The sequence below is a fragment of the Aedes aegypti genome, unplaced genomic scaffold, assembly GCF_002204515.2.
Source record: "Aedes aegypti strain LVP_AGWG unplaced genomic scaffold, AaegL5.0 Primary Assembly AGWG_AaegL5_hic_scaff_663_PBJ_arrow, whole genome shotgun sequence".
NCBI lineage: Eukaryota > Metazoa > Arthropoda > Insecta > Diptera > Culicidae > Aedes > Aedes aegypti.
The window spans coordinates 25,289-52,173 of record NW_018736345.1 but is presented as its reverse complement, the minus strand read 5'-3'; the positions used below and the strand labels follow the sequence as shown (position 1 = coordinate 52,173).

General features: G+C 37.7%; 1 protein-coding gene across 1 annotated transcript; it reads left to right on the top strand.

The window, feature by feature from the left end:
- Positions 1-2,314: 2,314 nt before the first annotated feature.
- On the top strand, positions 2,315-3,457 carry LOC110681284. Its single transcript, XM_021857049.1, has 2 exons — positions 2,315-2,397; positions 2,922-3,457. Exons 1-2 carry the CDS (start codon positions 2,379-2,381, stop codon positions 3,260-3,262), a joined length of 360 nt encoding a protein of 119 aa, XP_021712741.1. The 5' UTR covers positions 2,315-2,378; the 3' UTR covers positions 3,263-3,457.
- The last annotated feature ends 23,428 nt before the right edge of the window (positions 3,458-26,885 follow it).

Below are 26,885 nucleotides of genomic sequence, written 5' to 3'. Positions count from 1 at the left end.
GCATGGTACTATCACTTCCATCAGAGATTTTCCCTTCCTTATTAAGGTGAAACATCTCGGAATCCAATGATGGCCGGCACTATGGCCGACTTCTCCCCTACTCCCGTTTTCAAAGGCACTAAACTGGAGAAATAGTTGGCAATCATTCTGATCTTCTATTTAAGCTTTCTGCTAGTGCACAAATCCAAAATAAAAAGTACACTGTTGTGGGATGCTTTCTTCGCGAGATTTGTGCCTTTGAAGTTTTAGTTGATTCAAACTGTTTCATCTTAAAGGCTATTTTTCTTAGTATCCGGTGTAGATAGAGTGTCCATCCCGGGACATCCGGGACAAACATCTCGGGATTTTATTAATATATACTCCTAATTCCCGAGATATATGATCTGACGTCCGGGAATCGCCCGGGTTCCCGAAATGAATGTAAATTATGATAATAAAAAACTTTATGCAAAACAATGACTTTTCCTTACATTCAATCTTTATTCAGGAGAGTTGTGTTTGATCCTTCGACCTTGACGCTTACACTTGCGGGGGCCGGCGATGAGGGCAGGATCAATATGTCGCGCGTCGGTCGAGTGAAAGTGGAAAGTGGGTGATCTTTTAGTTTGTGTTTGATCCTTCGACCTTGACGCTTGCTCCTGGGCAGTGCGTCAAGAAAGCCCGAGCAGTCGTCAGTTGTTTTCCCTCTCGGGTCGCGCGCCTATTTTCTTGCTTTTATATAGCTGAGCAAACGAGTGAAGCTGAAAGTGGATTGTTGCTGCTCAAGGATGACGGATCAATTGGTGAGCTTGTTTCGTGCTACTATTTAATCTATAAAATATGTATGACTGCACCTTTAATCGTTACAACGGTGAGACGTTAATATGATTTTCAAAACACTATGAAAAGTTCGTCACTGTGAGTGTCGACATAAACTCGGATTCATAAATTATTTTGTCCAACTTCTTTTTCAAAACACTTTTTGGAAGGATGGAAGGAGATGAGGAAGGAGGGTCATTAAAAAGCGTCACTTTTAAACACATAAAATCTGCAAAAACTAACAAATTGATAATTTTCTAAGTCGTATGAAAGGATGAATGAGTGATCCGTTTTCCCTATAATAAAAGATCTCGGTTCGCATATTCTTTTAAATGATCCGTTTTTGAAGATTCCAGATCAGATTTCCAGTTCGCTAAAACACTCCTTACAGTTCAATGGCTTTTGAGAATCTATCACCTTTTGGAAGCGGTAGGGTAGAAGCACTGGTTTTGGTCATAGCACCCATTGTAGCCATAATGGACTATTACGGACACTTAAGGCCTCAGGGAAGTATAACTAAGCATAGGGCATACAAAATAAATAATTATATATGTTTCCCCAGCGTTATAGAGCGTCGGAAACCCTAAACTACCGATACGCTTCCGCAACTTGAGTTATTTAAAATAAATCGAAATGTGTAGCCTTTTCATGATTCTTATTCCGGACACTTCCTCACTTTTGCCTCATATTCCGGACAGCTTATGGTAATACATTCATAGAAAAGTCAATTCATCAATTGACATCGTCAAACTACTAAAGCGACGTCAAAGGCAGTTTGGCATTTCAAATGTGCATAGATATTCATCGAAAAAGCTTAATTAAACGATCCTCGAAAGTATGAGCTTTTGGACGGCAAAATTTGTGATCTTGCCCTAAAGTCATTGGTAATCGAGTGTGAAGCTCCTTGTTTCTAAGCAAATGAATGGCCCAGGATGAAAACTATAACCATGAGAGATAGAGAAGGATCTTCTCTTCATCGTAGCATTGTTGAATAAGGTGTTAATTTTCTCGGTTTATTACAAGCTACACACTCGGTTACCAATGGCTTTTAAGGCGAGATCACAGGTTATGCGAGACTTGGTAATTCCACTTACTTAAATTTTTGTCAAATGTTACAAATATGCAGTTATGGGCAGTGTAATGTGAATTTCAGAAATTTTCCCAACTGTGTTTCAGATTGTATAAATCTAGTTGGCAGAGACTGATTCTGTTTTGATTCCAAATTCCTAACTAAATAAAATCCGATGTTTGTCCTCAACTCTCCAAAATTATGAGTTTTGTGGCCAAATGTGCACTGTGTAAACAAAAACTTCCCTACAGCCGCTCGCAAACAGCCATCCTGGTGGAACATCTACTTGAAAATCATCCGGAGCAACATTTTTTCTATAGCGCGCGTTGTAAAGAAACAGATTCGTGATATTCCGGAAGTGCATCCGCAACACAAGTGACATGAATGGCTCATCCATATTATCGCAAATTTCGACTAAAGGTTCGAAACGTGTGTCCAGTTCGGTAAGCATGCAGATGAGAATCTGCCCAGCAAGCAGGATTTTACTGCGAGACGACCAAGAGGGCGACGAATGTTCTACAAAACCAGTGGTAAGATAACACAGTGTAACAGATATAAAATGTTTGCGTTTCTCAAGGATCAAACCATATGTGTCTAGTAAATATTAGGTTGCTGAATCTGACGCCCACCACGTCACAGTTTTAAACTAAAAATCGCCAAAATTGTACATAAATGAACAATATGACTTAAATTTCCATTCAGGACATAATTTGACCTAAATTTCAATTGTATATTTTGATTGAATCAGTTTTCTCAAGATGCCTGCTGTCTCCTTACAATATTTTTCTTTATTTTACATGACAAAATTTAATTATTTTTAAATCATAAAATATTACTTTTGATCATTGAGGTTATTATGAACTTTGTGAATAAGCATCTCGAACATACCAGTCAGTAAACTTGCTTGCAATCAAAAACTGATATTTATGAAAATGGCATTGGATTTAGTAACCTTAATTCAGTAAATGGTGGTATTTGATACTTGAGGTAGCAAATATTCCGCATTGTAAACTTCTTGTGAAAATTTCTTCACCCCGAAAATGTTCTATTCCAGTGGAAACGTGGCGTCCAGCCCGGTGCAGAATTATCTGTCCTCGATGTGGCGAACGGCAGTACCCGACCATTCGCCTAACAGCGGATCGCTACTCGCAGTCCATCTATGGCGCCACGTGGATTATGACCTGTTGGCCGTTTTGCTTCCTGCCGTGTTTGTTCACCGCTCCCACTAAGCACCGGTTGCACTGTTCCAAATGCAATGCGTTCTTGGGACTCTACAATCCTAACCAGGAGATAATCGAAACGAATAGCCGCCGCCGCAGGTCATCGTCATTATCAGCGTCAGGCAGCAACGGGCGGAAAGTGAACATTTGCAGCGAACGAGTTGGCTCAACATGATGAGAAGAGACTTGCATGAAACAAAATAATAAAACTTGTGTGGCATGAACTTGTTCACTTTGGCTGTCACCATCTAATGGCAAATAGCTTCCAAAATTTAAATAGCCGAGTGTAATCAGAGCTGAATTTAGCTGATGTTATATAGAGCAAATCTTTTATTATAAGATCAACACCTCGTTGATTTTTGAATCTCAAGCTAAAAGATTTTTCTTTAGAAGAACTGTTATGACACCAAAAAAACCTACAAAATTTCCTACTGATAGGAATCCTGTAAAAGCGTTTTAAAGGAACTTTTACAACAATGATTTTTTACAGTAATTTCTTGGTGTTGGATGTCCCAAAGACACAAACTATTTTTAGGATTCTCGAAAGAAAAAATACATTCGAAAAATTATTATTATTATTATTTTTATCTTTTATTTTAACTTGAATTTTGAAAGAGGGAAAACCCCTTTGAGTGATTTCTTCTGGAAATCTTTCTCAAAAAGGCACATAACCTCTTCATCTTTTCAAACACATTACAAAAATAATTCTTAAATACTAAAGGCTCATCCGGAATTGATACATATCGGAGCCGTCGAGTCATCATGAGGGTCCTCGTATATCCAAGTAACTTGAGTTAAAACAACCAAAACTCCGAATGGTACAAAGGATCAGTTATCTGAAAATATACAAATAAAAAAAACAAACAGTATCAACTGTAATAGGAAATCTCATTAAAATACCCATATAAAATTTTTAAAATATTTAAATTTTTAAGCGCCAAAATATCTCGAATAGATGTAGGTATATTAAGGGGTCTATTTTGTAAATCGAGCTGTTTCATGCAAGGGTGGAGGGCGGCTGTCAAATGGGAGTAAAATTGAAAAACCGCCAACTAAGTCCAGAACCAGTTTTAAGGCTTAACGCGGAATAGTAAAAAATATTATTCGCAAGATTACAGGTAATAAATCCGCTTGAAGGATATTGTTTGCAAGTATATTGCTACGTGCTACTACAGTGCGCTCTTGGCAATTAAATCAGAAAATACTGTGTATTCTAAAAATGGATGTTTTCGACAAAATTGATTACGCCTTCACCATTGTTTGGTCGTAATTTTGTATGGTTGTTTACACTTTAGAACCAGCTATACGTCGGGGTAGCAATAAAGAGCCGCCAGTACCACCCTTGGTTTCATGTGACTCATCTGTAGTCACCGTCGATCAAAGCAAGCATGCATATTTCAGATGTCACTCGTCGACTCCCATAGTAATCTAGTCACATGTAGTGACAACTGTCGATAAAGTCGAGTGACAGAGCCGACTCGAGCGAAATTTTTGGTCGACAGTGACTCCAGTCGAGTCGTTTTTGATCGACTCGACTTATAAAATAGGGCCCTAAGACCCAATCTTGATTTTTTTTTTTCAAAATATTGTTTCTTGGCAAATCAAAACGAGTACAATTAAAGACAATGTGATCTATATCTTCATATGATTCACCACATTCACAAAGATTAGAGTCCTTTATATTTATGCGGTATAAATGAATGTTACATATATAGTGATAAGACATAAGTCTGGTATAAAAAAAATAAAATTAGGCTGATACAAATATTAATTTTCTTTTATGTCACCCCCCCTTCAAAAAATCCGAAAATATTGAAGGGGAGAAAAAAAAGATTCATCATTTTTTTGACATCAGTTAGGTTTTTTTAAATTTTTTAAATAAAAAACAGGTAAATAATGATCCAGATGACGATTGAAAAAAGTTTAACAAGTATCGTTAAAAATTAAAATTAAAAAAAATAACTTTATTTTTCATTTTTATTTTTTTGTTCCTTATTTATTTTTATCCCCCCCTCGTACCTTCCAAGTGGTTCCGGACATAAAAAAAATTAATATTTGTATCAGCCTTACGACTGACCGATAATTGATGGAAATCAATGGAAACGCTTCACCTTAGGACAAATTGAATAACAATAACGTCCTTTATTCCAAGCGATTTGCCAATTATTTATAGAATTTTGTTTCAATTTAGTAAAGTATTCTGATGGAAAAATAGCCCAATTATAAATTATTCACGAAAAATACCTAGTTTTGCCAAAGAGTCAGCTTGTTCATTACCATAAATATAGAATGAGCAGGAACCCAAAGAAATTTAATGACAAATTATCTAGAAAACAAATAATTCTATATTTCTTTAGTAGATAAAATATTTTTACTTGTTTTGAAATTTAAATTAATTGTGTTTAGAGCATGAAGACTACTAAAACTATCAGAACACACCATATAAATATTTGGAGCACAATTTCTGATTAAACAACAAGCAAAATAGAGTCAATTCATCTATGTAAATGAAACAAGGAGCTTATAATTTAAAACAAATGTGCTATATAAAATTGAAAACTCCAAAACCTGCTATATTGTTGATTAAAGACCCATCTGTAAAATAAATTTGTTCAGGTTCCACCCAAATAAATTTACGTTGAAATAATAATTTTGCAAAATATAAACGAGCACTAAAATGAATATGCTTCAATTTTACGTGCTAGGAAAAATCAACATAAGGGCGTAAAGAATGAATATTTATGTTATATTCAAAGAAACCAGGAGATGAATCTAACATGACATTTTCAGCAGAGCAATAAATGAATGAACTCAATAATCTACTGGTGGGATTGATTTCAAACAAAGATTATAATATTATACTTATTGGATGATTATTGGAGAAACATTGTAATAAAAATTACAATTTGGTTCATGAAAACGGTATTTAAGAGGAAGGATACCAGCTAAAACTTCAATAGATTTAGTATGAGAAGAATTCATTTTTTTTTCTAGTTTAGAAAAATGAGTTTGAATGGCACTACCAAAAGTATAGCAACCATATTCCATTACAGAACGAATAGTTGTTTTATAAAGGGTAATCATTTATTCAAAAAATCTTCGATGGATCCCTGGTAAATTTATATAAAAAAAACTAGAACAAAACCATTGGAGAAAGCCTCGAAAAAATCAAGAACTGTCTGTATGAACCACTAGACCTTTAAAAAAATCTAGCAATACTCCTAGAGGCAAAAGACGCATCTCTGAAAGTATTAAAAAATAATTCTAATTGGATTTTATAATATCATATGAAGAAGTATCCGTGAAAACTCTTAAACTATTTTCTTAAAAGAAAAATCCCTAAAAATATTTACAATCTTCGCAGCAAAAACTATCTAGGACATCTCTAAAACAAAAATAAATTATTTTTCCAGGACTCTAAGATTCTCCTTATATTCATTAAGATTTTCAGAAGCAATTAAAAAAAATAATTAGGAAAAGTTCTTGGGGTTTTTTTTTAGAATAGTTGTTTACAATTCTATCTTCATTTTTGCCAACAATTTCTTTAATTAAATTCTACTAAAAATCATTATGAAGGTTTCTCTCCGCTTCCTTCAAACTGAATTGAATTTTTTTTTTTTTTTCAAACTTCTTCAGAGATCCACACAAGATATTTTCCGACTTTTTTAAGCAGTAATGGAGATTTAAAAATAAGAAATTTGGCTATAGATTCTGCAATTTTGCTGAGTATCTCAAAAAATTTCTCAAGAAATTTCTAACGGTATATTCATAGAAAAGCAATGAGCGGTTTTTGTAAGATTCACTACAAAAGTTATTATTCTTTTTCTTTGTTTTTTTTTTTTGTAAAAGACAATGATTTGCGTTAAATCTAAAGTAATTTTTACGAAGTACTTGTATCTAACATCTTAAACAATGTTTTACACGAACACTATCTCTTAATTTTCTTGCCATTCATCTGAAGAAAACTTTTACATGTTTCAATTCCTTGAAAACATATGTTATGATTTATCTCTCGATAAAATTTCTGATATGTATTGTCTAAGAAATTTTTCTAGTAATTTTGCCATATTTCTTTCAATTAATTTCGTCGGACTCATACGAATTGTAGTTAATGTATGGATATCTTTAGTTGATTTCTTTAAGGGAAATCACAATCAAAATGGATCTACCGGTCATCAAACGACGATAGCAAGATGGTTAATCTTTTAATGCTGTGAACGAAAATCGAGGTTTTCCCCACTATTGTTGCACAAAAATAATAAAAGAAGATGTTCCGAACGCCCAGTGGCACAGTCAAAATGCGTTTCACAACAAAACAAATATCCAGGTTTGAAGCAGGAAACGAATTCACACTCCTTGGATCGATGCAGTTCAATGATGGTATCAATAACCGCACGGTCACGAAGCTTACAACTTCCAATTCATTTACATTAAATTATCTTCGTACAGTCAACTCTCACTAACACATGTTCCGTACTGTGAAGCTCAGAATCGATGTTGGCAAGCGGGAGCTTGCTAAGACTTTTCCCGATGTATACTGTTCATATCTCAACTGTCACTGTACATGCGACTTGGAAACATTTTTTCGCTGTAGGATACGGTGTTGAACTATTGATCGGTTGAATGTCGTTCCATTCATTAGAATATATGCAATGACATCTCTAAGACGAACTAATTTTGGACAAATATTGCTATTAATAAACTGACGAATACATGTTGAACAGAGTAGCATAGCGTTTGACCAGGTCCGTCACACTCGAGCTCAGATTGGGTACCACTTCTAGTACTGCATTTCGTCCCTCGGTAGTACAAAAGGTACCCAAGCTTGACAGAATCGCATACGCTTTTCACGGCATTCTAGATTACCTTATGAGCCATAAAATTTGGGCAACTGCAAGGGACATGGAGGTCTTTAATTTGTCTTGATTTGACTCTCATTTTGTTGTACATTCAAACCACCGTACTTTCACGGAAATACTCACTCGAAGACTTATTTGGCTATTGTTCTTGTTTTGAATATAACATACCTTGATCTACTAAGTAACTAGACATCATTTGGCTTACATACCAGTCGGGTCTCCTATTAAACGCATTTCCCTATAACGTGGCACTCCTATTACGCTCACTCCTATAAGACCACACCAGAAACGTTATAGGAGACCCAGGGCTTATGGGATTTCATCACTTTGGGGTGTTGTTGAAATATCTCGTATGCCCAAAAGAGATAGCACAGTACTGTCTTCGGCGAAGTTTCAGTGCTAAGTAAGATCTACCTTTAGGAGTTGAGGACATCCTTTTAGTTGAGAACTTGGCCGGTAGGGCGCTTTTTCTGATTTGCACTAATATGAACCATGAGGGATAAGAATGCAAAATTTTGTATCATATGATATCTCTAGATCCTGATGTTTTGGAAGGTTGGTGTCTTCGGAAGAGTTGTTCAGTAGCTCAAGGGCTGACATGCGGTGGTCATTCTGATACGGAATTAACGCCACCAGGCGGCGCTAGTGGACATGGAATTTTTGTTTCTGCGCATTGCTCAGTAGCCTGACCACTTAGAAAGATGGCGGTCTTCGGAAAAGTTGCTCAGTATCACAAGGACTAACACTATTTGAGCCGAAAGTTTCGAAATTTGCCACTAGGCGGCGCTAGTGAGCAAAGAATTTTTGTTTTGCGCATAGCTCAGTAGCCTGACCACTTAGAGAGATGGCGTCTTCAGCAAAGTTGCTCAGTATCACAAGGACTAACATTATTTGAGCCTAAAGTTTCGAAATTTTGCCACTAGTCGGCGCTAGCGAGCAAAGAATTTTTGAATTCGCGATAGCTCAGTAGCCTGACCACTTAGAAAGATGGCGTCTTCGGCAAAGTTGCTCAGTATCACAAGGACTAACACTATTTGAGCCGAAGGTTTCGAAATTTTGCCACTAGGCGGCGCTAGTGAGCAAAGAATTTTTGTTTTGCGCATAGCTCAGTAGCCTGACCACTTAGAGAGATGGCGTCTTCAGCAAAGTTGCTCAGTATCACAAGGACTAACATTATTTGAGCCGAAAGTTCGAAATTTTGCCACTAGTCGGCGCTAGCGAGCAAAAAATTTTTGATTCGCGGATAGCTCAGTAGCCTGACCACTTAGAAAGATGGCGTCTTCGGCAAAGTTGCTCAGTATCACAAGGACTAACATTATTTGAGCCTAAAGTTTCGAATTTTTGCCACTAGGCGGCGCTAGTGAGGCAAAGAATTTTTGTTTTGCGCATAGCTCAGTAGCCTGACCACTTAGAGAGATGGCGTCTTCAGCAAAGTTGCTCAGTATCACAAGGACTAACATTATTGAGCCGAAAGTTTCGAAATTTTGCCACTAGTCGGCGCTAGCGAGCAAAGAATTTTTGATTCGCGGATAGCTCAGTAGCCTGACCACTTAGAAAGATGCGTCTTCGGCAAAGTTGCTCAGTATCACAAGGACTAACACTATTTGAGCCGAAGGTTTCGAAATTTGCCACTAGGCGGCGCTAGTGAGCAAAGAATTTTGTTTTGCGCATAGCTCAGTAGCCTGACCACTTAGAGAGATGGCGTCTTCAGCAAAGTTGCTCAGTATCACAAGGACTAACATTATTTGAGCCGAAAGTTTTCGAAATTTTGCCACTAGTCGGCGCTAGCGAGCAAAGAATTTTTGATTCGCGGATAGCTCAGTAGCCTGACCACTTAGAAAGATGGCGTCTTCGGCAAAGTTGCTCAGTATCACAAGGACTAACATTATTTGAGCCTAAAGTTTCGAATTTTTGCCACTAGGCGGCGCTAGTGAGCAAAGAATTTTTGTTTTGCGCATAGCTCAGTAGCCTGACCACTTAGAGAGATGGCGTCTTCAGCAAAGTTGCTCAGTATCACAAGGACTAACATTATTTGAGCCGAAAGTTTCGAAATTTGCCACTAGTCGGCGCTAGCGAGCAAAGAATTTTTGATTCGCGGATAGCTCAGTAGCCTGACCACTTAGAAAGATGGGCGTCTTCGGCAAAGTTGCTCAGTATCACAAGGACTAACATTATTTGAGCCTAAAGTTTCGAATTTTTGCCACTAGGCGGCGCTAGTGAGCAAAGAATTTTTGTTTTGCCGCATAGCTCAGTAGCCTGACCACTTAGAGAGATGGCGTCTTCAGCAAAGTTGCTCAGTATCACAAGGACTAACATTATTTGAGCCGAAAGTTTCGAAATTTTGCCACTAGTCGCGCTAGCGAGCAAAGAATTTTGATTCGCGGATAGCTCAGTAGCCTGATCACTTAGAAAGATGGCGTCTTCGGCAAAGTTGCTCTGTATCACAAGGGCTAACATTATTTGAGCCGAAAGTTTCGAAATTTTGCCACTAGGCGGCGCTAGTGAGCAAAGAATTATTGTTTTGCACATAGCTGAGTAGCCTGACCACTTAGAAAGATGGCGTCTTCGGCAAAGTTGCTCATTAACACAGGGACTAACATAATTTGAGCCCAAAGTTTCGAAATTTTGCCACTAGGTGGCGCTAGTGAGCAATGATTTTTTTGTTTTGCGCATAGCTGAGCAGCCTGACCACTTAGAAAGATGACGTCTTCGGCAAAGTTGCTCTGTATCACAAGGGCTAACATTATTTGAGCCGAAGTTTCGAATTTTGCCACTAGGCGGCGCTAGTGAGCAAAGAATTATTGTTTTGCACATAGCTGAGTAGCCTGACCACTTAGAACGATGGCGTCTTCGGCAAAGTTGCTCATTAACACAGGGACTAACATAATTTGAGCCCAAAGTTTTCGAAATTTTGCCACTAGGCGGCGCTAGTGAGCAATGATTTTTTGTTTTGCGCATAGCTGAGTAGCCTGACCACTTAGAATGATGGCGTCTTCGGCAAAGTTGCTCAGTATCACGAGGACTAACATTATTTGAGCCGAAATTTTCGAAATGTTGCCACTAGGCGGCGCTAGTGAGCAAATATTTTTTGTTTTGCGGATTGCTCAGTAGCCTGACCAAAGTTGTTCAGTATGACAAGAGCTATCGATTTTTCTGGCATTGTCACGTTTAAGTAAAAGTGCCTAGAGAAAAATACATACATTATATTTAGGGACAATGGAAATTCGCAATTTCGTGGAAGCCGCGAAATTTGGCCTTCTCCGCGAAATTTAGAAAAATCCGCGAAATGCCGCGAATTAAATAAACATTGAAGAATTTATACGAAAATCACAGTAAAATCCAGATTTTTACTTAGGAAAATGGTTTATTCATCTTGAAGTCGAAGTTCCATGAAACATGTTATAACCGTTTAGTTAAGCTTGACGTTTTTCTGGCTTGCTACTTTCGTTTTAAACTTTGCATTACCACTCTAATATCAAACTTACAATCTTAGTTTGTAAAATAAAAACTGTATTTAATTAAATTCCACGAAATTTGCATATTTTTAGAAAATTTCACTGGAAATGAGAATTTGTATGTAAAATATGGCCAAACTATGGGACCGCGACAAAGCCGCGAAATTTTGAATTTATCGCCTTGGTCACTTGCGAAATTTCAAGAATTTTGCCGCGAATTTCCATTGTCCCTAATTATATTTTACATTTGGATAAAAGTGTGGCTAATTTCCTGGTATTTTCAACGGATTGGGTAAATTTTTGATCATTTTTTTGATATGAGAAAGAGCGAGGATCCGTTTACTACTTAAATGTGTGATCGTTAGCTATTTATATGAACCAAGAAAAAATATGTATTTTTATTTTTATTTCGTCATTGTATGAACTCCACATTTTCCAAGATATGGATTGGATAGAAATGAAGTTAGGTCAGAATGTCAGTCATTACTTATAAATTGGGAAATCAATTCGCTAATAATCTTAATGAGATAACTAGGACTGGCCTTATCTCTTCAGTTACACAATACTCTTGTTTGAATATTTTTATAATATAAACCTTCTTTTTCATAACGATAATTCAATTCTATAAAAAAAACTTTCTCTCCCGATTTCTTCGTATATATAAATACAGTAATGACCCGATTTTGTCTGCCCCCGATTTTGTCTACCCCCGATTTTATCTACCCCCGATTTTAGCACCTTTTAGACCCGATTTTGTCTACCCCCGATTTTAACACCCTTTTGACCCGATTTTGTCAACCTTAAAAAAAAAACATTATTTTAATGTGGAAATATTAGGTACAATCATATTGTAAAAAGTCAGGTGTGACATTGGCCACGTCTATACGATCATCCAAAGTATGAATTCACTTTGTATCACAGTTGTTCACAGAATACAGTTACGTTAGGGATCTTGTATATTATTACGGTTCATACAAAAATATAAAAAACGCTGTAAACATCAACAAAAACATTAAGCGAAGTCTATGGATAAGAATAAATATAAAAAGTAGTCGAATTTTTTTTTCCCGATTTTAGCTTTTTCCCCGTTTTAGTTCAACCCTAAATGCAACATGGGGCTGACAAAATCGGGACATTACTGTATCTAGAAACTCTCGGCTTAAATAAAGTTAGTGCTTGTGGTACTAGACAACTTTTCTTGAAAACTTTTTTTTTCTAAATGATCAGGCTACTGAGCAATCCACAAAACAAAAATTATTTGCTCACTAGCGGCCGCCTGTGGCCAAATTTTCGAACTTTAGGATCAAATAATGTTAATCCTTGTGATACTGAGCAACTTTGGCCGAAGACGCCATCTTTCTAAGTGATCAGGCTACTGAGCTATCCGCGAACCAAAAATTATTTGCTCTACTACCCGACTAGAGGCTTGTAACAAAATATAATAAAATTTTATCAGAATATGATATGCATATCATATTATGATATAATTTTGTTAGGCTCGTTATCCATAGAACATAATAAAACAGAAATATAACATAATGTGTTTTATTTCCCTTTAAGATATTTTTTTGTTTCATTTTTAACAACTTTATAACAAAATAAATAGATAGTTATGCATTACATATTATCGAATATCGAACAGTATTATAATTTTGATATTTTGTATCAAACATTATAACTTGGTTTGATATGTTTTTGATAGAATTTAAAACACCATTTGTTATGTTTATGTTACTATTCATACACTTTTTGTTTATAATTTTAGTTATTTTAACAACATCCTGCATCAAGTTTGTAACAACCTATGTTCGAAAAAAACTTATAACATAATAACATATGCTGATATAATTTTGTATGTACCCTTAGTCGGGTAGCGCCGCCTAGTGGCAAAATTTCGAAACTTTAGGCTCAATAATGTTAGCCCTTGTGGTACTGAGCAACTTAGCCGAAGACGCCATCTTTCTAAGTGGTCAGGCTACTGAGCTATCCGTGAAACAAAAATTCTTTGCTCACTAGCGCCGCCTAGTGGCAAAATTTCGAAACCTTCGCTCAAATAGTGTTAGTCCTTGTGATATTGAGCAACTTTGCCGAAGACGCCATCTTTCCTAAGTGGTCAGGCTACTGAGCTATCCGCGAATCAAAATTCTTTGCTCGCTAGCGCCGACTAGTGGCAAAATTTCGAAACTTTCGGCTCAAATAATGTTAGTCCTTGTGATACTGAGCAACTTTGCTGAAGACGCCATCTCTCTAAGTGGTCAGGCTACTGAGCTATGCGCAAAACAAAAATTCTTTGCTCACTAGCGCCGCCTAGTGGCAAAACTTCGAAACTTTCGGCTCAAATAGTGTTAGTCCTTGTGATACTGAGCAACTTTGCCGAAGACGCCATCTTTCTAAGTGGTCAGGCCTACTGAGCAATGCGCAAAACAAAAATTCCATGTCCACTAGCGCCGCCTGGTGGCGTAATTCCGTATCAGAATGGCCACCGCATGTCAGCCCTTGAGCTACTGAACAACTCTTCCGAAGACACCAACCTTCCAAAACATCAGGATCTAGAGATATCATATGATACAAATTTTGCATTCTTATCCCTCATGGTTCATATAGTGCAAATCAGAAAAAGCGCCCCCTACCGGCCAAGTTCTCAACTAAAAGGATGATCCTCAACTCCTAAAGGTAGATCTTACTTAGCACTGAAACTTCGCCGAAGACAGTACTGTGCTATCTCTTTTGGCATACGAGATATTCAACAACACCCCCAAAGTGATGAAATTCCCATAAGCCCTGGGTCTCCTATAACGTAGATTCCTATTACGCCCCCCAACCATGTGTCTAATAGGAGACCTGACTGTATATTATTCTATAGATACATTTTCGACCGCCAGTCAGGCATGCATGTGAGCATCAATTTTATTAGGAACCAATTTGTGACCACTAGTCGCGATAGCAAGTGTACACCACCATTGCTTAGAGCAAATATACGACCACTATTCGAGCCTAAAACATCAATAATACTTGCTAAGAACAAGCATACGACCACCAGTCGAGTTAACAACATAAATAGCAGTTACTAAGAACAAGCATGCGACCACCAGTCGCGGTAGCAAGTACACACCATTATTGCTAGGAATAAGTATGGCGACCACCAGTCGAGTTAACAACATCAATAATACTTGCTAAGAACAAGTATACGACCACCAGTCGAGTTAACAACATTAATAGCAGTTACTAAGAACAAGCATGCGACCACCAGTCGCGGTAGAAAGTGTACACCACCATTGCTTAGAACAAATATACGACCACCAGTCGAGCTTACAACATCAATAAAACTTGCTAAGAACAAGTATACGACCAACCAGTCGAGTTAACAACATCAATAGCAGTTATTAAGAACAAATACGCGACCACCAGTCGCAGTAGCAAGTGTACACCACAACAACATCAATAGCACTTCATAGAAACAACCATGTGACCACCAGTCGCGGAGGCAAGTGTACACCACCATTGCTTAGAACAAATATGCGACCACCAGTCGCGCTAGCAATATCAATAACATTGATTGATAGGAGCAAGTTTGCGACCACAGTCGCGTTTAAGGACATATTTTGCAACCATTGATCGCGTTAGACATTACTTTTATGTTTGCAACCACCAGTCGCTTTTAGGGACATTTTTTTTATTGCAAACTCCAATCTCGGCAAGAATATTTATTTTTATTGCAACCACCTGTCACGTTAAGGATATTGTTTTGCATTGCAAACACCAGTTGTGTTAAGGACATTTTTTCCATTGCAACTACCAGTCGCTTTAAGGACATTTTTTTTGCATTCGTACATGTTTTTTAACATGGCATTTATTTAGAAATAATAATGAATTGAGCAGTTTTGAATAGTTTGGATCTCACCGATTATCGACACAAAATTCACAAAAAAAAATACCGATTCAGTATGCTTCACACTTAACTTGTAAACATTACTGGATACACAATGTACTGAAGCAAATAGGAAAGAAAACAATCATGTGCACTATTGGGCAAATTTGACCAAAACATCGATAATACTGAATCGATTCAAATTCGATACGTCGAATCGTTTCTTTATTCAATCGAATCCTTTGTATCCATTTTTTTTTTTTAATCGATGTGATTTTTCCAATCGTAAGCAAATTTACAAGAACAACGGCTCAAATTAAGACCAAATCCCTTGAATTAGGATTTCATGTAGTGCCAACATAAAAAATCGATTAATTGGAACGAAAAATCTACTTTTGGAACATCAATTCAAAATCACCCATGGCTAGGAAAATTTGCACACACTAACATTCATTTTTCACTCTATCTTACTTGATTAAAACTATTTTATTTTCATTTGAAAGCAGGAGAGATAAAATATAGAAATGTGCGTATTATCACAGAAGAAACGATAAAATGATCACATACAAACAAAGCGAAATTTTATTATTGTTTATATAGAAATTTGCAGAGTTGATAAATGTTACGGGCGTTTTTTTTTTTTGAACGATTGATATAACTAAATGATAAGTTATACAAATTGATTAACATTCAAGAAAACCACTAATAGAACTTTAACACTTCACTTCTCTTTTGCATTATTATACAAATTATACTTATTATACATATTATTATACATTTTGCACGGATATGTTCAACTGACTTCTGCAAAAAAAATAGTTCAGTTCCTAACGTTATTCTTCTTCCGTTCAACTTATGCAAAAAATAGGTCCTTGATAAAAGCAGAATGCGCACTTCATAACTTAGATGAATCAGCTCGAAATAACATAATCTTTGAATCGGATAAAACAGATGAAACACTTTCTACATTTTTTTTACATTCAATATTTTCATCGAAGTAATCTGTTTGAATTCAAAAAGCAAAACAAAATATTCACTTCAAAGCCTGCATCGCGCAACTCAAATAGTTGAGGTGATGCTGGTGTTCAATAAGAACAACAACAAACACAGAGAGAAACATTGCTGCTTCAACGAGTAGTGAAGCGGCTAATACATATTCATGTCATATTTCCTCTTCAATCAGTTTTCTCTTGTTCATAGAAAATACCACATTGCTGTTTATATATGCTTTTTTTATCAGATTCAAACTTCACTCCACAATCACTCTGAACACATATTTTCACACGCGGTTTAAGAAGCACTTGGCACAAACACATTTTCTAGTGGACACTCCCGCTTGTTAACGAATCCAGGCACTCCAGGAACACGAAATATTATATAAAAATCTGGCAGGTTCGCCAAATGTCAAGCCAAATGTGAAGCTCAGAATCGATTTTGGAAAGCGAGAGCCCCACGAAAAACCTTTCATTCCATTCCACGTTACTATAGGAGTGAGGCGTCCAAGTTGTGCCATGCCTACTAGATCGTTTGATGTTCGATCCGCTGCTACATTCTCGGATATTTTTCAAAAGGCTTTTGATTGTCAGCCATCATAACAAGGTTGGAAGACAAGATCTATGACAATGTTCATTCAGTACCACACACGTACCACGTTATCGAGTTAGAGAACTGTGGTATCCCAATATAAGAGTGTATGCGTGTGCAGCAGGCGATGTGTGGAGAGAGAGGAAGTCGGACGAGTGCGTGAGATAGTTGGTCACTGAAATGGTGCTTGAAGTGCAATAACCCGCTGTTTAGTTCCTGTAATAGACAGGATATCACATTGGCGATCCTGCCATGAATATGGTTAAAGTATGCGGAAAGGAATCTGCGAGAAAAGTGGTTTTGGAAATCGAAAAGAATTTGCAAGTTTGTTTTTTTTTGTGGTGGCGAGTGAAATGAGTGTTTTCAAAGCTGTCATATTCACATAAAAACGGTAAGAGTTCATGCGACATGGTTGCCAGAAATTTTGATTAGCAGAAACTTGATAACTTGCGTAGAGTTTAAGCTCATTACCAAGTATCAAATATTGAGCCGGGTGATGCCCAAGGCCAATGTAAATGGACGTGTTGAGTCGAGTTTAGCTCATGGCCAATACAATAAAACATTAAAGTGGAAAGCTTGCGTAGAGTTTCAGCTCATTACCAAGCGTTTTAGACAGTTGAGTCGGGTGTAGCCCATGGCCAACGTAGGTATAAAAAGAGTCGACTGTGGTTGAGTCGGGTAAAGCCCATGGCCAACATAGGTAAATGTGGAATAGACTGTAGTTGAGTCGGGTTAAGCCCATGGCCAACTTACGTACTGAGTCAAGTATAGCTCAAGACCAGAAAGCGGGAGACATCTATGAAAGTAAATACGTCTAGACATAAGTTATTAACTATCGACATTTTATATCCCTTGAGTGATAAAATTTTGCATTGTGAGAATTGAAAATGATATATATTTTAGCTCTTTTTTCTACTATTTCATCTGGCCACACTGTTAAGTTCAAAAGAAAAGACGAAGCGCAAACATAACAGTGTTCATTTCATTTGGCTTTGTGTATGTGCACATTAGCTTCACACGCTAAGCAATTTCGACACAAATTTGTAGCGAACTGCGTGAAACCAAGAAAGGGCGAATGTTTGAATATTGTATAAAATAATAATCGTGAATTATATTGAAAACGTTTGGTATATGTTCGGATGAGGTAATTTATAGGCGAGTTGAATAGAGTTTTAAAGTGACGATATATATACAGTATACTTGAATCACCTGAAATATTAAAATAAAATGAAAAAAAAAAGTAGCGTGGATGGAATGTATTTGATTATTAAAAGCAGTGCCGGTCAGTGGGTGAACACTAATCGATGTTCCTCGGTGAGTGCCGGTAGAGGTTGTGTTGATTGCTGTGTGTGCAGTCGGACTCAATATATGGATGATTTCAAGTTGCAGCTGCATTTAGTGACTGATACACGAAGAAATAAATGTATCGAAAATTGAATTCAATTCTCCCAGCATTGAGGTTACGAGGAGCAATTTCATTTTGAATTGATCAGATTGATTATGAATTTGATTGTTTTTAATTGTTCGCAAAACTATACAGTTTGTTTACTTAATCGCAAGTTGAAGTTACTAGACCTTCGAGTAGCGTACAGCTTTCTCAAATCTAAACCTCCACGCAGTTCAGAAACAAAGCTATTCAACGTTGAGTGTTTTCAACGTAAAACCGTAGTTGAACCATAACCTTCTTCTTCTTTCTGGCGTTACGTCCCAACTGGGACAAAGCCTGCTTCTCAGATTAGTGTTCTTATGAGCACTTCCACAGTTATTAACTGAGAGCTTTCTTTGCCGATTGACCATTTTTGCATGTGTATATCGTGTGGCAGGTACGAAGATACTCTATGCCCTGGGAGTCGAGAAAATTTCCATTACGAAAAGATCCTCGACCAGCGGGATTCGAACCCACGACCCTCAGCATGGTCAAACCCATAACCTAAAATTGTCTAAATTTCAAAGGTTTTAAATTGCCGGAATATATGTTATGATCGGATTTGCTGTTAAGTCGTTAAGAACCACACAATCAATCTCGCCTTATCTTAATGTCCCATCAGGAAAAGTCGTTTGGGAGTCAATTATCGATGCACAACAATGCAGTGGTAGGGTCCCCTTCTTAATGCTGTTTAATGCTAGTTGATCGCTGGGTATTCATTGATTCCGGTTGAAATATTTTGAGATTGAGTTGCAAGAAAGTGATACAAAGTTAATTTGCTGAGCTATTTTCTTGGGTTTAAATTGGATTTCTGGACTAAAATTTATAAATGTTTTATTTTGGAATGGGAAGAACAGTTGGACTAAGTTACGCACTTAAAAATAAGATGTGTTATTGACAATTATGACACATTTATAATAGTTGGAAGAAAGACAGGATAGAAAGTTGCTATGAAAATTATGTTACAACTATCTTGCATGAGGGAAAAATAATTAACGCTAGGTTTAACTCGTATTGTGCTTCTCAATAAATGTTTCGATATTATATTTCAATGCCAATTAATTGATATTCAAACATTTGTGGCAAAGGGAGGATGTGGTATCCCAACATAAGAGTGTAATGCGTGTGCAGCAGGCGATGTGTGGAGAGAAGAGGAAGTCGGACGAGTGCGTGAGATAGTTGGTCACTGAAATGGTGCTTGAAGTGCAATAACCCGCTGTTTAGTTCCTGTAATAGACAGGATATCACAAAAAACCACAGTAAAAGTTGGTTTTCATGGCTAGCGCAATGATCCCTTGGATCGCATTTGCACTAGTTTTGTGACGTAATAGATGCATCAGAAGAAACATTCCTTTACTTATTTCATTATATCACTTTATTCAAATATTTTCAAAAATGTTTAATCGGTTCTTCAAATTTGTGCATGCATATATATATTTTTAGGTCCCACTTACCCCTGATACCAAAACTAAGGGGTCTATTTTATAAGTCGAGTCGATCAAAATGACTCGACTGGAGTCACTGTCGACCGAAAAATTCGCTCGACTCAACTCTGTCACTCGAGTTTTTCGACAGTTGTCAGTCTATGTGACTGGATTACTATGGGTTTCAAGGAAGCAATATTTCCCACCAAGCAAATCATTTTCGACTTCTTGTCCTTTCGACGTGTTGTCTTTCGACCTTTTGTCCATAAACCAACCGAAAGACAACAGACGCACAAAACTGTTCAAGGCATGTAATTCAATATCGTACACCGCCGGAAAATAGTAAGTTGTTAGACGATTAAAACATTTGGACAGTTTAAAACACATTCATGTAATCCATTGGTACACCGTGCGAAGCAAATAGCGAGCTTGGAAAGGAGGGACAGGACAGCCATAGTGAGAAGAGGCAAACTAAAATTGTTAGTGGAGATTTGTAACGCACCAAATTTGTGCACACTGAAACATAAAATTTAATTAAAATTACAGTTTGATCTGCTAAATTAAAAAAAGCCGATTTACAAAAATCGTTTCTGCTGCCGACTTGATCGGAGGTTGCTCTGTACAACAATATATCTTTTGAGTTGTTGTTTTACCTCTGAATAGCAACAAATTGAAACAAAATCTTATAAAAAATATTCTCTCATTCAATCTATCATTGCAACTTGAAATCCATTAAATTGCATTTTAATTTACTTTAATGATCAGTTGATAGAAAATTTGATGCACGCGTTTGATGTGTGAGACACATACAAATTATATTTCAGTGAGTTTATCGTTCATTTACCTCTCCTCGTTCAGGAGTCTTGCAAACACATGCGATTGGATACTTGGTGTTTAATGAGCATCTAATATCAATTCGCACTGATTTTCGTAGCACTTATAATCACTCGTAACGCTTCAATTGTAATATTTTCTGCTTTTCTAATATATAAACTTTTAAAATATTGGCTTACGAAAGCAAATACAGTGCTTTCCAATGATGTCCGGATTTCAAGCCACTTGTCTGCAATTTCGGACAGTCTCTTTTTATGCCACTTAGAGTATATTTCCACGTTTTATCACAAATGTAAGAGCTTCAGAACAGCTAAGTACAGTTAACTTTCCCTTACTCGATATTCCGTATCTCGATATCGAGTTAGAGAACCATAGTTAAAAGTTGGTTTTCATGGCTACCTCGATGGTCCCTTGGATTGCAGTTGCTCTGGTTTTGTGTTCTGTAACTCGATACCTCCCTAACTCGATGGTCCCTGCAATATCGAATTATGGAGAGTTGACTGTATACGTTACGTTCACTTATTATTCAGAACACTTCGAGAATTAGGGTAATTAAACATATTATTGTCAACTAAACAGCAATCTCCTCTATCTACTGATACTAAACAAACTAGTATTTTCATCAATTAAGTATGATTTTCGAAGATGGAAAGCTTATCACCAGAGTATACGACGATCAAACGCTTTTCCTGGCTTTTAGCGAACAAAACCCCCATACTGTTTTGCTTTAGTATATTATTTAGATTAGTAATAGAAAAATGAAAAAAAAGTTATGTCAGAACATACTACAGTTATTAGAAATTTGATTCATTCACGAAAACAATGAAAATAACGTTTGTGAATGCTAAATTCATGATCGAACAACTTTCGCATTTTTTTTATGGGCCATACTGTACTTTCAGGCATTTCAATCAGAGTGTACTACTGCATCAGACTATTCTGAAAATTTCACGAGCTATTTTTTTTTGTTTCTTCACGGCGTTCATTCAGAGGTCCTACCAGGAAACTTAACAGTAATATTTAGAATTTTTATTACTAGCACCATTACGCACATTTTTTCAGAGGTATTTGCAAGTATGTCCCCAGAATATTATCGATGCTTTTATTCAGTGATTTCTTCAATTATTCCATTAATTTATCAAACACTTCAAACTTTTTCAACCGTCCAGAGGTTATCAGAGGCGCAGGAGTTTTCTCTTGTCTTCAGGATTTTCTTTAGAAAAACTTCCTGGATTATTTTCGGAAATTTTTCTATATTGTTTGGAAAATTTTCGTAACAATGCTTTGAAAGAATTCCTGGATAAATTATTTGGAATGTTCTGATAGAATCTATGAATGAATTTTTGTCTGAGATAACTCAGAGGGCTGCAAAGCTGCAGCAAGGAACGCGACAAAACGTGTAGCGATAAAAAAGGAAACAAAAGCAGCAAACTCGATTATTCTGGGATAAAAAGCACCGCCTGCAAGAAGCGGAATGTGGAGAAATGGAGCAGTTACATCGTTCACAATAAACGCAAAAGTTCTACGAGAAGCTTAACGCATCCCGAAAAGGCTTCGGGAGGCGAGTCAAAATGTGTAGGGATAAGGACGGAAGCATCTTGACGGACGGACGTGAGGTGATTGAAAGGTGGAAGCAGCACTACGATGAACACCTGAATGGCACGGAGAACACAGCCGCAAAGGGTTACAACAGCAGAGGAAGTGATTACACTACGTCAGCACGGCGAATGAAGGAAACCAACCTGCCCCCACATTGAGGGAAGTTAAGGATGTAATTAACCAGCTCAAGAATAACAAGGCCGCTGGTAAGGAAGGTGTTTGAGCTGAACTCATCAAAAGGGCCCGGAGAGGTTGGCCGCCTGTCTGCACCGGCTGATTGTCAGAACCTGGAAAACGGAACAGCTGCCGGAGGAGTGGAAGCAAAGGGTCATATGCCCAATCCACAAGAAGGGCGACAAACTGGAGTGTGAAAACTATCGTGCGATCACTATCCTGAATGCCGCCTACAAAGTGCTATCCCAGATTATCTTCCGTCATCTATCACCAATAGCAAATGAGTTTGTGGGATGTTATCAAGCTGGTTTCATCAACGGCCGCTCGACAACGGACTAAATTTTCACTGTACGGCAAATCCTCCAGAAATGTCGTGAATACCAAGTCCCAACACATCACCTGTTCATCGATTTCAAAGCGGCTTATGATAGCATCGACCGCGAAGTGCTTTGGAAAATCATGGACGAGTACAGCTTTCCCGGGAAACTCACAAGACTAATAAGAGCAACGATGGACGGTGTGCAGAATAGCGTGAAGATTTCGGGCGAACATTCCAGTTCGTTCAAATCCCGCCGGGGATTTCGACAGGGTGCTGGACTTTTGTGCCTGCTGTTCAACATCCCGCTAGAAGGTGTCATGCGGAGAGCCGGGTTCAATAACCGAGGTACGATTTTCACAAGATCCAGCCAATTTGTTTGCTTTGCGGATGATATGGATATTGTCGGCAGAACATTTGGAACGGTGGCAGACCTGTACACCAGCCTGAAACGTGAAGCGACAAAAGTCGGCCTGGTGGTGAATGCGTCAAAAACAAAGTACATGCTGATATGCGGAACCGAGCGCGACAGAGCCCGCCTGGGAAGCAGTGCGCACCGCAGTGTTACAATAGACAGGGATACTTTTGAGTTGGTTGTTGAGTTCGTCTACCTCGGATCCTTGTTAACAGCTGATAACAACGTTAGCCGTGAAATACGGAGACGCATCATCAGTGGAAGTCGCGCCTACTATGGGCTCCAGAAGAAGCTGCGGTCGAGAAAGATTCACCCCCGCACCAAATGTACCATGTACAAAACGCTTATAAGACCGGTGGTCCTCTATGGACATGAAGCATTGACCATACTTGAAGAGGACCTGCAAGCACTTGGAGTGTTCGAACGAAGTGTGCTTAGAACCATCTTTGGCGGTGTGCAGGAGAACGGTGTGTGGCGGCGGAGAATGAACCACGAGCTCGCTAGGCTCTACGGCGAACCCAGTATCCAGAAGGTTGCGAAAGCCGGAAGCTGGAAGGTGTTCGCGTCGAATCCGGTTGGCAGAAGAAGGCGGGGAGCACAGCGAACGAGGTGGCTTGATCAGGTGCAACAAGATCTGGAGAGCATGGGCCAAAATCGAAGTTGGAGGGACACAGCCATGGACCGAGTAAATTGGCGTAACATCGTTAACGAGGTTTTATCAAATTAATTAATGTAACACCAATTAAATGGTTTAATCTAAAGTGAATCCTGTGAACCAATGATCCTCCTCATTAACAAATATCCCTCCCAGTAACCTTTGTGGAGATGCGGAGGGTAAACACGGTCTCCAAATAACAAAGATTACACATTAGCATTCTTTCCCCCAATTCCACCTGACTGCTAGGACGTGCCTGGCGCCGTTGTATAAATAGAGGTACTGAATCATGCACACTGAAGAAGTTTATGGCCAAACCCAGCCAAACTTCTAATTGATTCTTTGTGCATCTTCACTGACATCGGTCAATCATTGAATAGCAACCATTGATTTATGTAGTCAGTCTTAGCTAAATTTATATTTTCAAATATTTTTCTTGACACCTATGAAAATTTTTAATTTGGAGTCAATTTTGAACGACAATTTTGAAAATTAAATAACGCAGAAACACTCTTTAAACCCCAATTCAGCAAAAATGCACATAAACAATTCTAATATACTTCTTTGAATTGTACAATTTTGAATGAAACATTAAGAAAGCTGCGTATTGATCAACACTGCACAAAAGCATTTGCACAAATTTCAATGTGAGGAAATTGTTCAAAGACCACTCATATCAGATGCGTATCCCAGTTCATGGAACATTTATATAGGAAACACAACACACAGTATCCATACATAATGCACACAATATAACTAAGAGTTCCAAATCGCCACTATTGATCGCGTGCTTCTGTTCGGTCACAGTGTAATTTTGTTTTATTATCGGTTAGCCGCCCATAAAAGCCGCCACGCCATCCTCTACTTCGCTTCTAGCGACCTTCATCCGCAACAGGTGAGAGCTCTCTTTCTCCCACAGTATTTGTTGCTCTCCATAAAGGTTTCCCTATGCACCTGAGTCACCTCAAACACGTATACATTAATTATTCTATCAACGCTTTGCTTATTTTGTTTACGTACCAATCTCATACCGTTCTGACTCTGACGAAAATCAACGCGATTTATTCTTCACGATTATCACTGAAAGGGTGAATCATCGGTGACGAAGCGCTAGAAAACATCTTATCTATTAGTACTCACGGGTAAATCAGCAATAGCGGCGTCATTTGGGCAACTATATACCACAGACAAACAGATGTTCACTCAAATTATTTTCATCAAACAGCAAAATAGTGCTCGGTTCTAATATTTGGTAGTTTACTTACAGATCACCCTTGGCGCTCACATCGCTTTTGCTCGAGTATGACGTTTGCACACTACTGCCAACTAGTTTTCGGTTTGCCAAACACAAAGTTCATAACTTTCTCGGTAAATGTACGCGTGACAATGTTTTGAATAAATAATTGTTCTATCTGTTACACTTGTTTGTCTATAAACATACAATGTGAAATGTGACATTTCACGATTCCGTTCGCAGCTCATCCCAGTCGACGACGTCAATGGCAATCGGATTTGAAACAATACAGACTAATTCGGCGAGTAACACGTGTAGTTGAGTCATTTTGCAAACAATTGGCAACCGAGCGAGCCTTTCTTCCTGACTGAGCAATTGGATTGTGTGGTTTGGTTGGTGGATAGCTTCATTACGAACTGGACCAAATAAAAGGTCGTGCTATGCTTCTCAATGAGCTCAACATTTTAATTGAATAAAATATTAGATAGAATACGAACCAGATTTGTTACAAGTCTAATTGCGAAAGTTGTTTGATAATAAAACGGGGCTTTGAAGTTTGCTTTATCTGGCCCATTTTTTTCTGAAATCTGACGTAGAATGCGAATAAATCCAAACGAAGAAAATCATTTGTTTTTCAACATCTGAAATGATTCTACCGCTAGAATTTTTCCTAGGAGTGTGTAGGAAGTGCATCAACAATGTGTTCATTGATTCTACCAGAATTAATCCGGGAGACCCAGTGGAAAATCTTCAATTGATACCGCCAGAGACTCATGGATGAAATACCAGTAGAATTTTACACCTGTTTGCCATACCGTCTAATACCGTTTTTAAACTGAGAATATGTGGCCAATTTCGTTACATGCTTAAGAGGATGGTTCGTACGTTTAAGGCACCCGAGTACCTGCCCGCGCCCGGCTTATACGTGTTGTAGTGCCATGTAAATTCTGCCTTCCACGCCGGCACCGTAGTCCGTCTGGGTATGTGCCTATGGAAGAACGATCCACACAAACTTACATCTTGGCTTATCAAGCAGAGCAAATGGTACAGTCGACACTCGAATTGAGTTGTTGTATTTTGGGTTGGTTGGGTACACCATAAAAGTCTAGTGAAGGGATCTTAGAGGACCAATGCGACACTGTCATTTAAATATTGGTTCAGCGTTTCAGTGCTTTAAAACCTCTACCAAAGAATAATTTTCTTCAATTTCTTTATAGGTATCCTTTCAAATATAACATTAATTTCTTATATCTAGTGTTTAGTGTTAAGCAACACTATCGTCCTAATTTGGTAAAATTAAAATAAGCTTATAGTATTATTTTGTTAACAACATATTGCATCTCTTTTGGCATTCTCTTACTGATTTTTTACAGGTGAGTTGATTTCACCTGCTTATTAGAGAAAAAAATGCATTCAATCAGCATAACCTAACTTAGCCTAGATATTTAGATACATATATCGTGGCAATAGAAGATTTCAACGATTTCGTCTAAAATTATTAATATATTTTTTTGACAATTGTTCCAATGTTTCAACATTGGATATTCTATGTAACTTATTGTTAATATACCAGAGAGGGAGCTCCAGAATCTTAAGTATAATCTTGACAAAAAATTCTTAGGTATTTAAAACATTATAAAATTTCTCGAAAAAATGTAGTTTAAAATTCAATATATTAGTAAATTTATGCGGATTTACTTGACAAAATTTAAGCGAGAAACGGTAGAATTGATTGCTAGAAAGGTTGCTTGAAAAGATCTGCTATATATTAAGCGAAACTTTTCGCATAAAATCCCAGAAATCTAAGAAACTAGTTAAGTTATTCGACATTTTTCAATTAATATTGTTGGCCATACTGAAAAAAAAAGTGAAATCTTCATCTCCGGACACCTCGAGCAGGGCATTCGCCCATAACATAACCATAATGCAGTGAACACGCTGCTCTCCACAACATT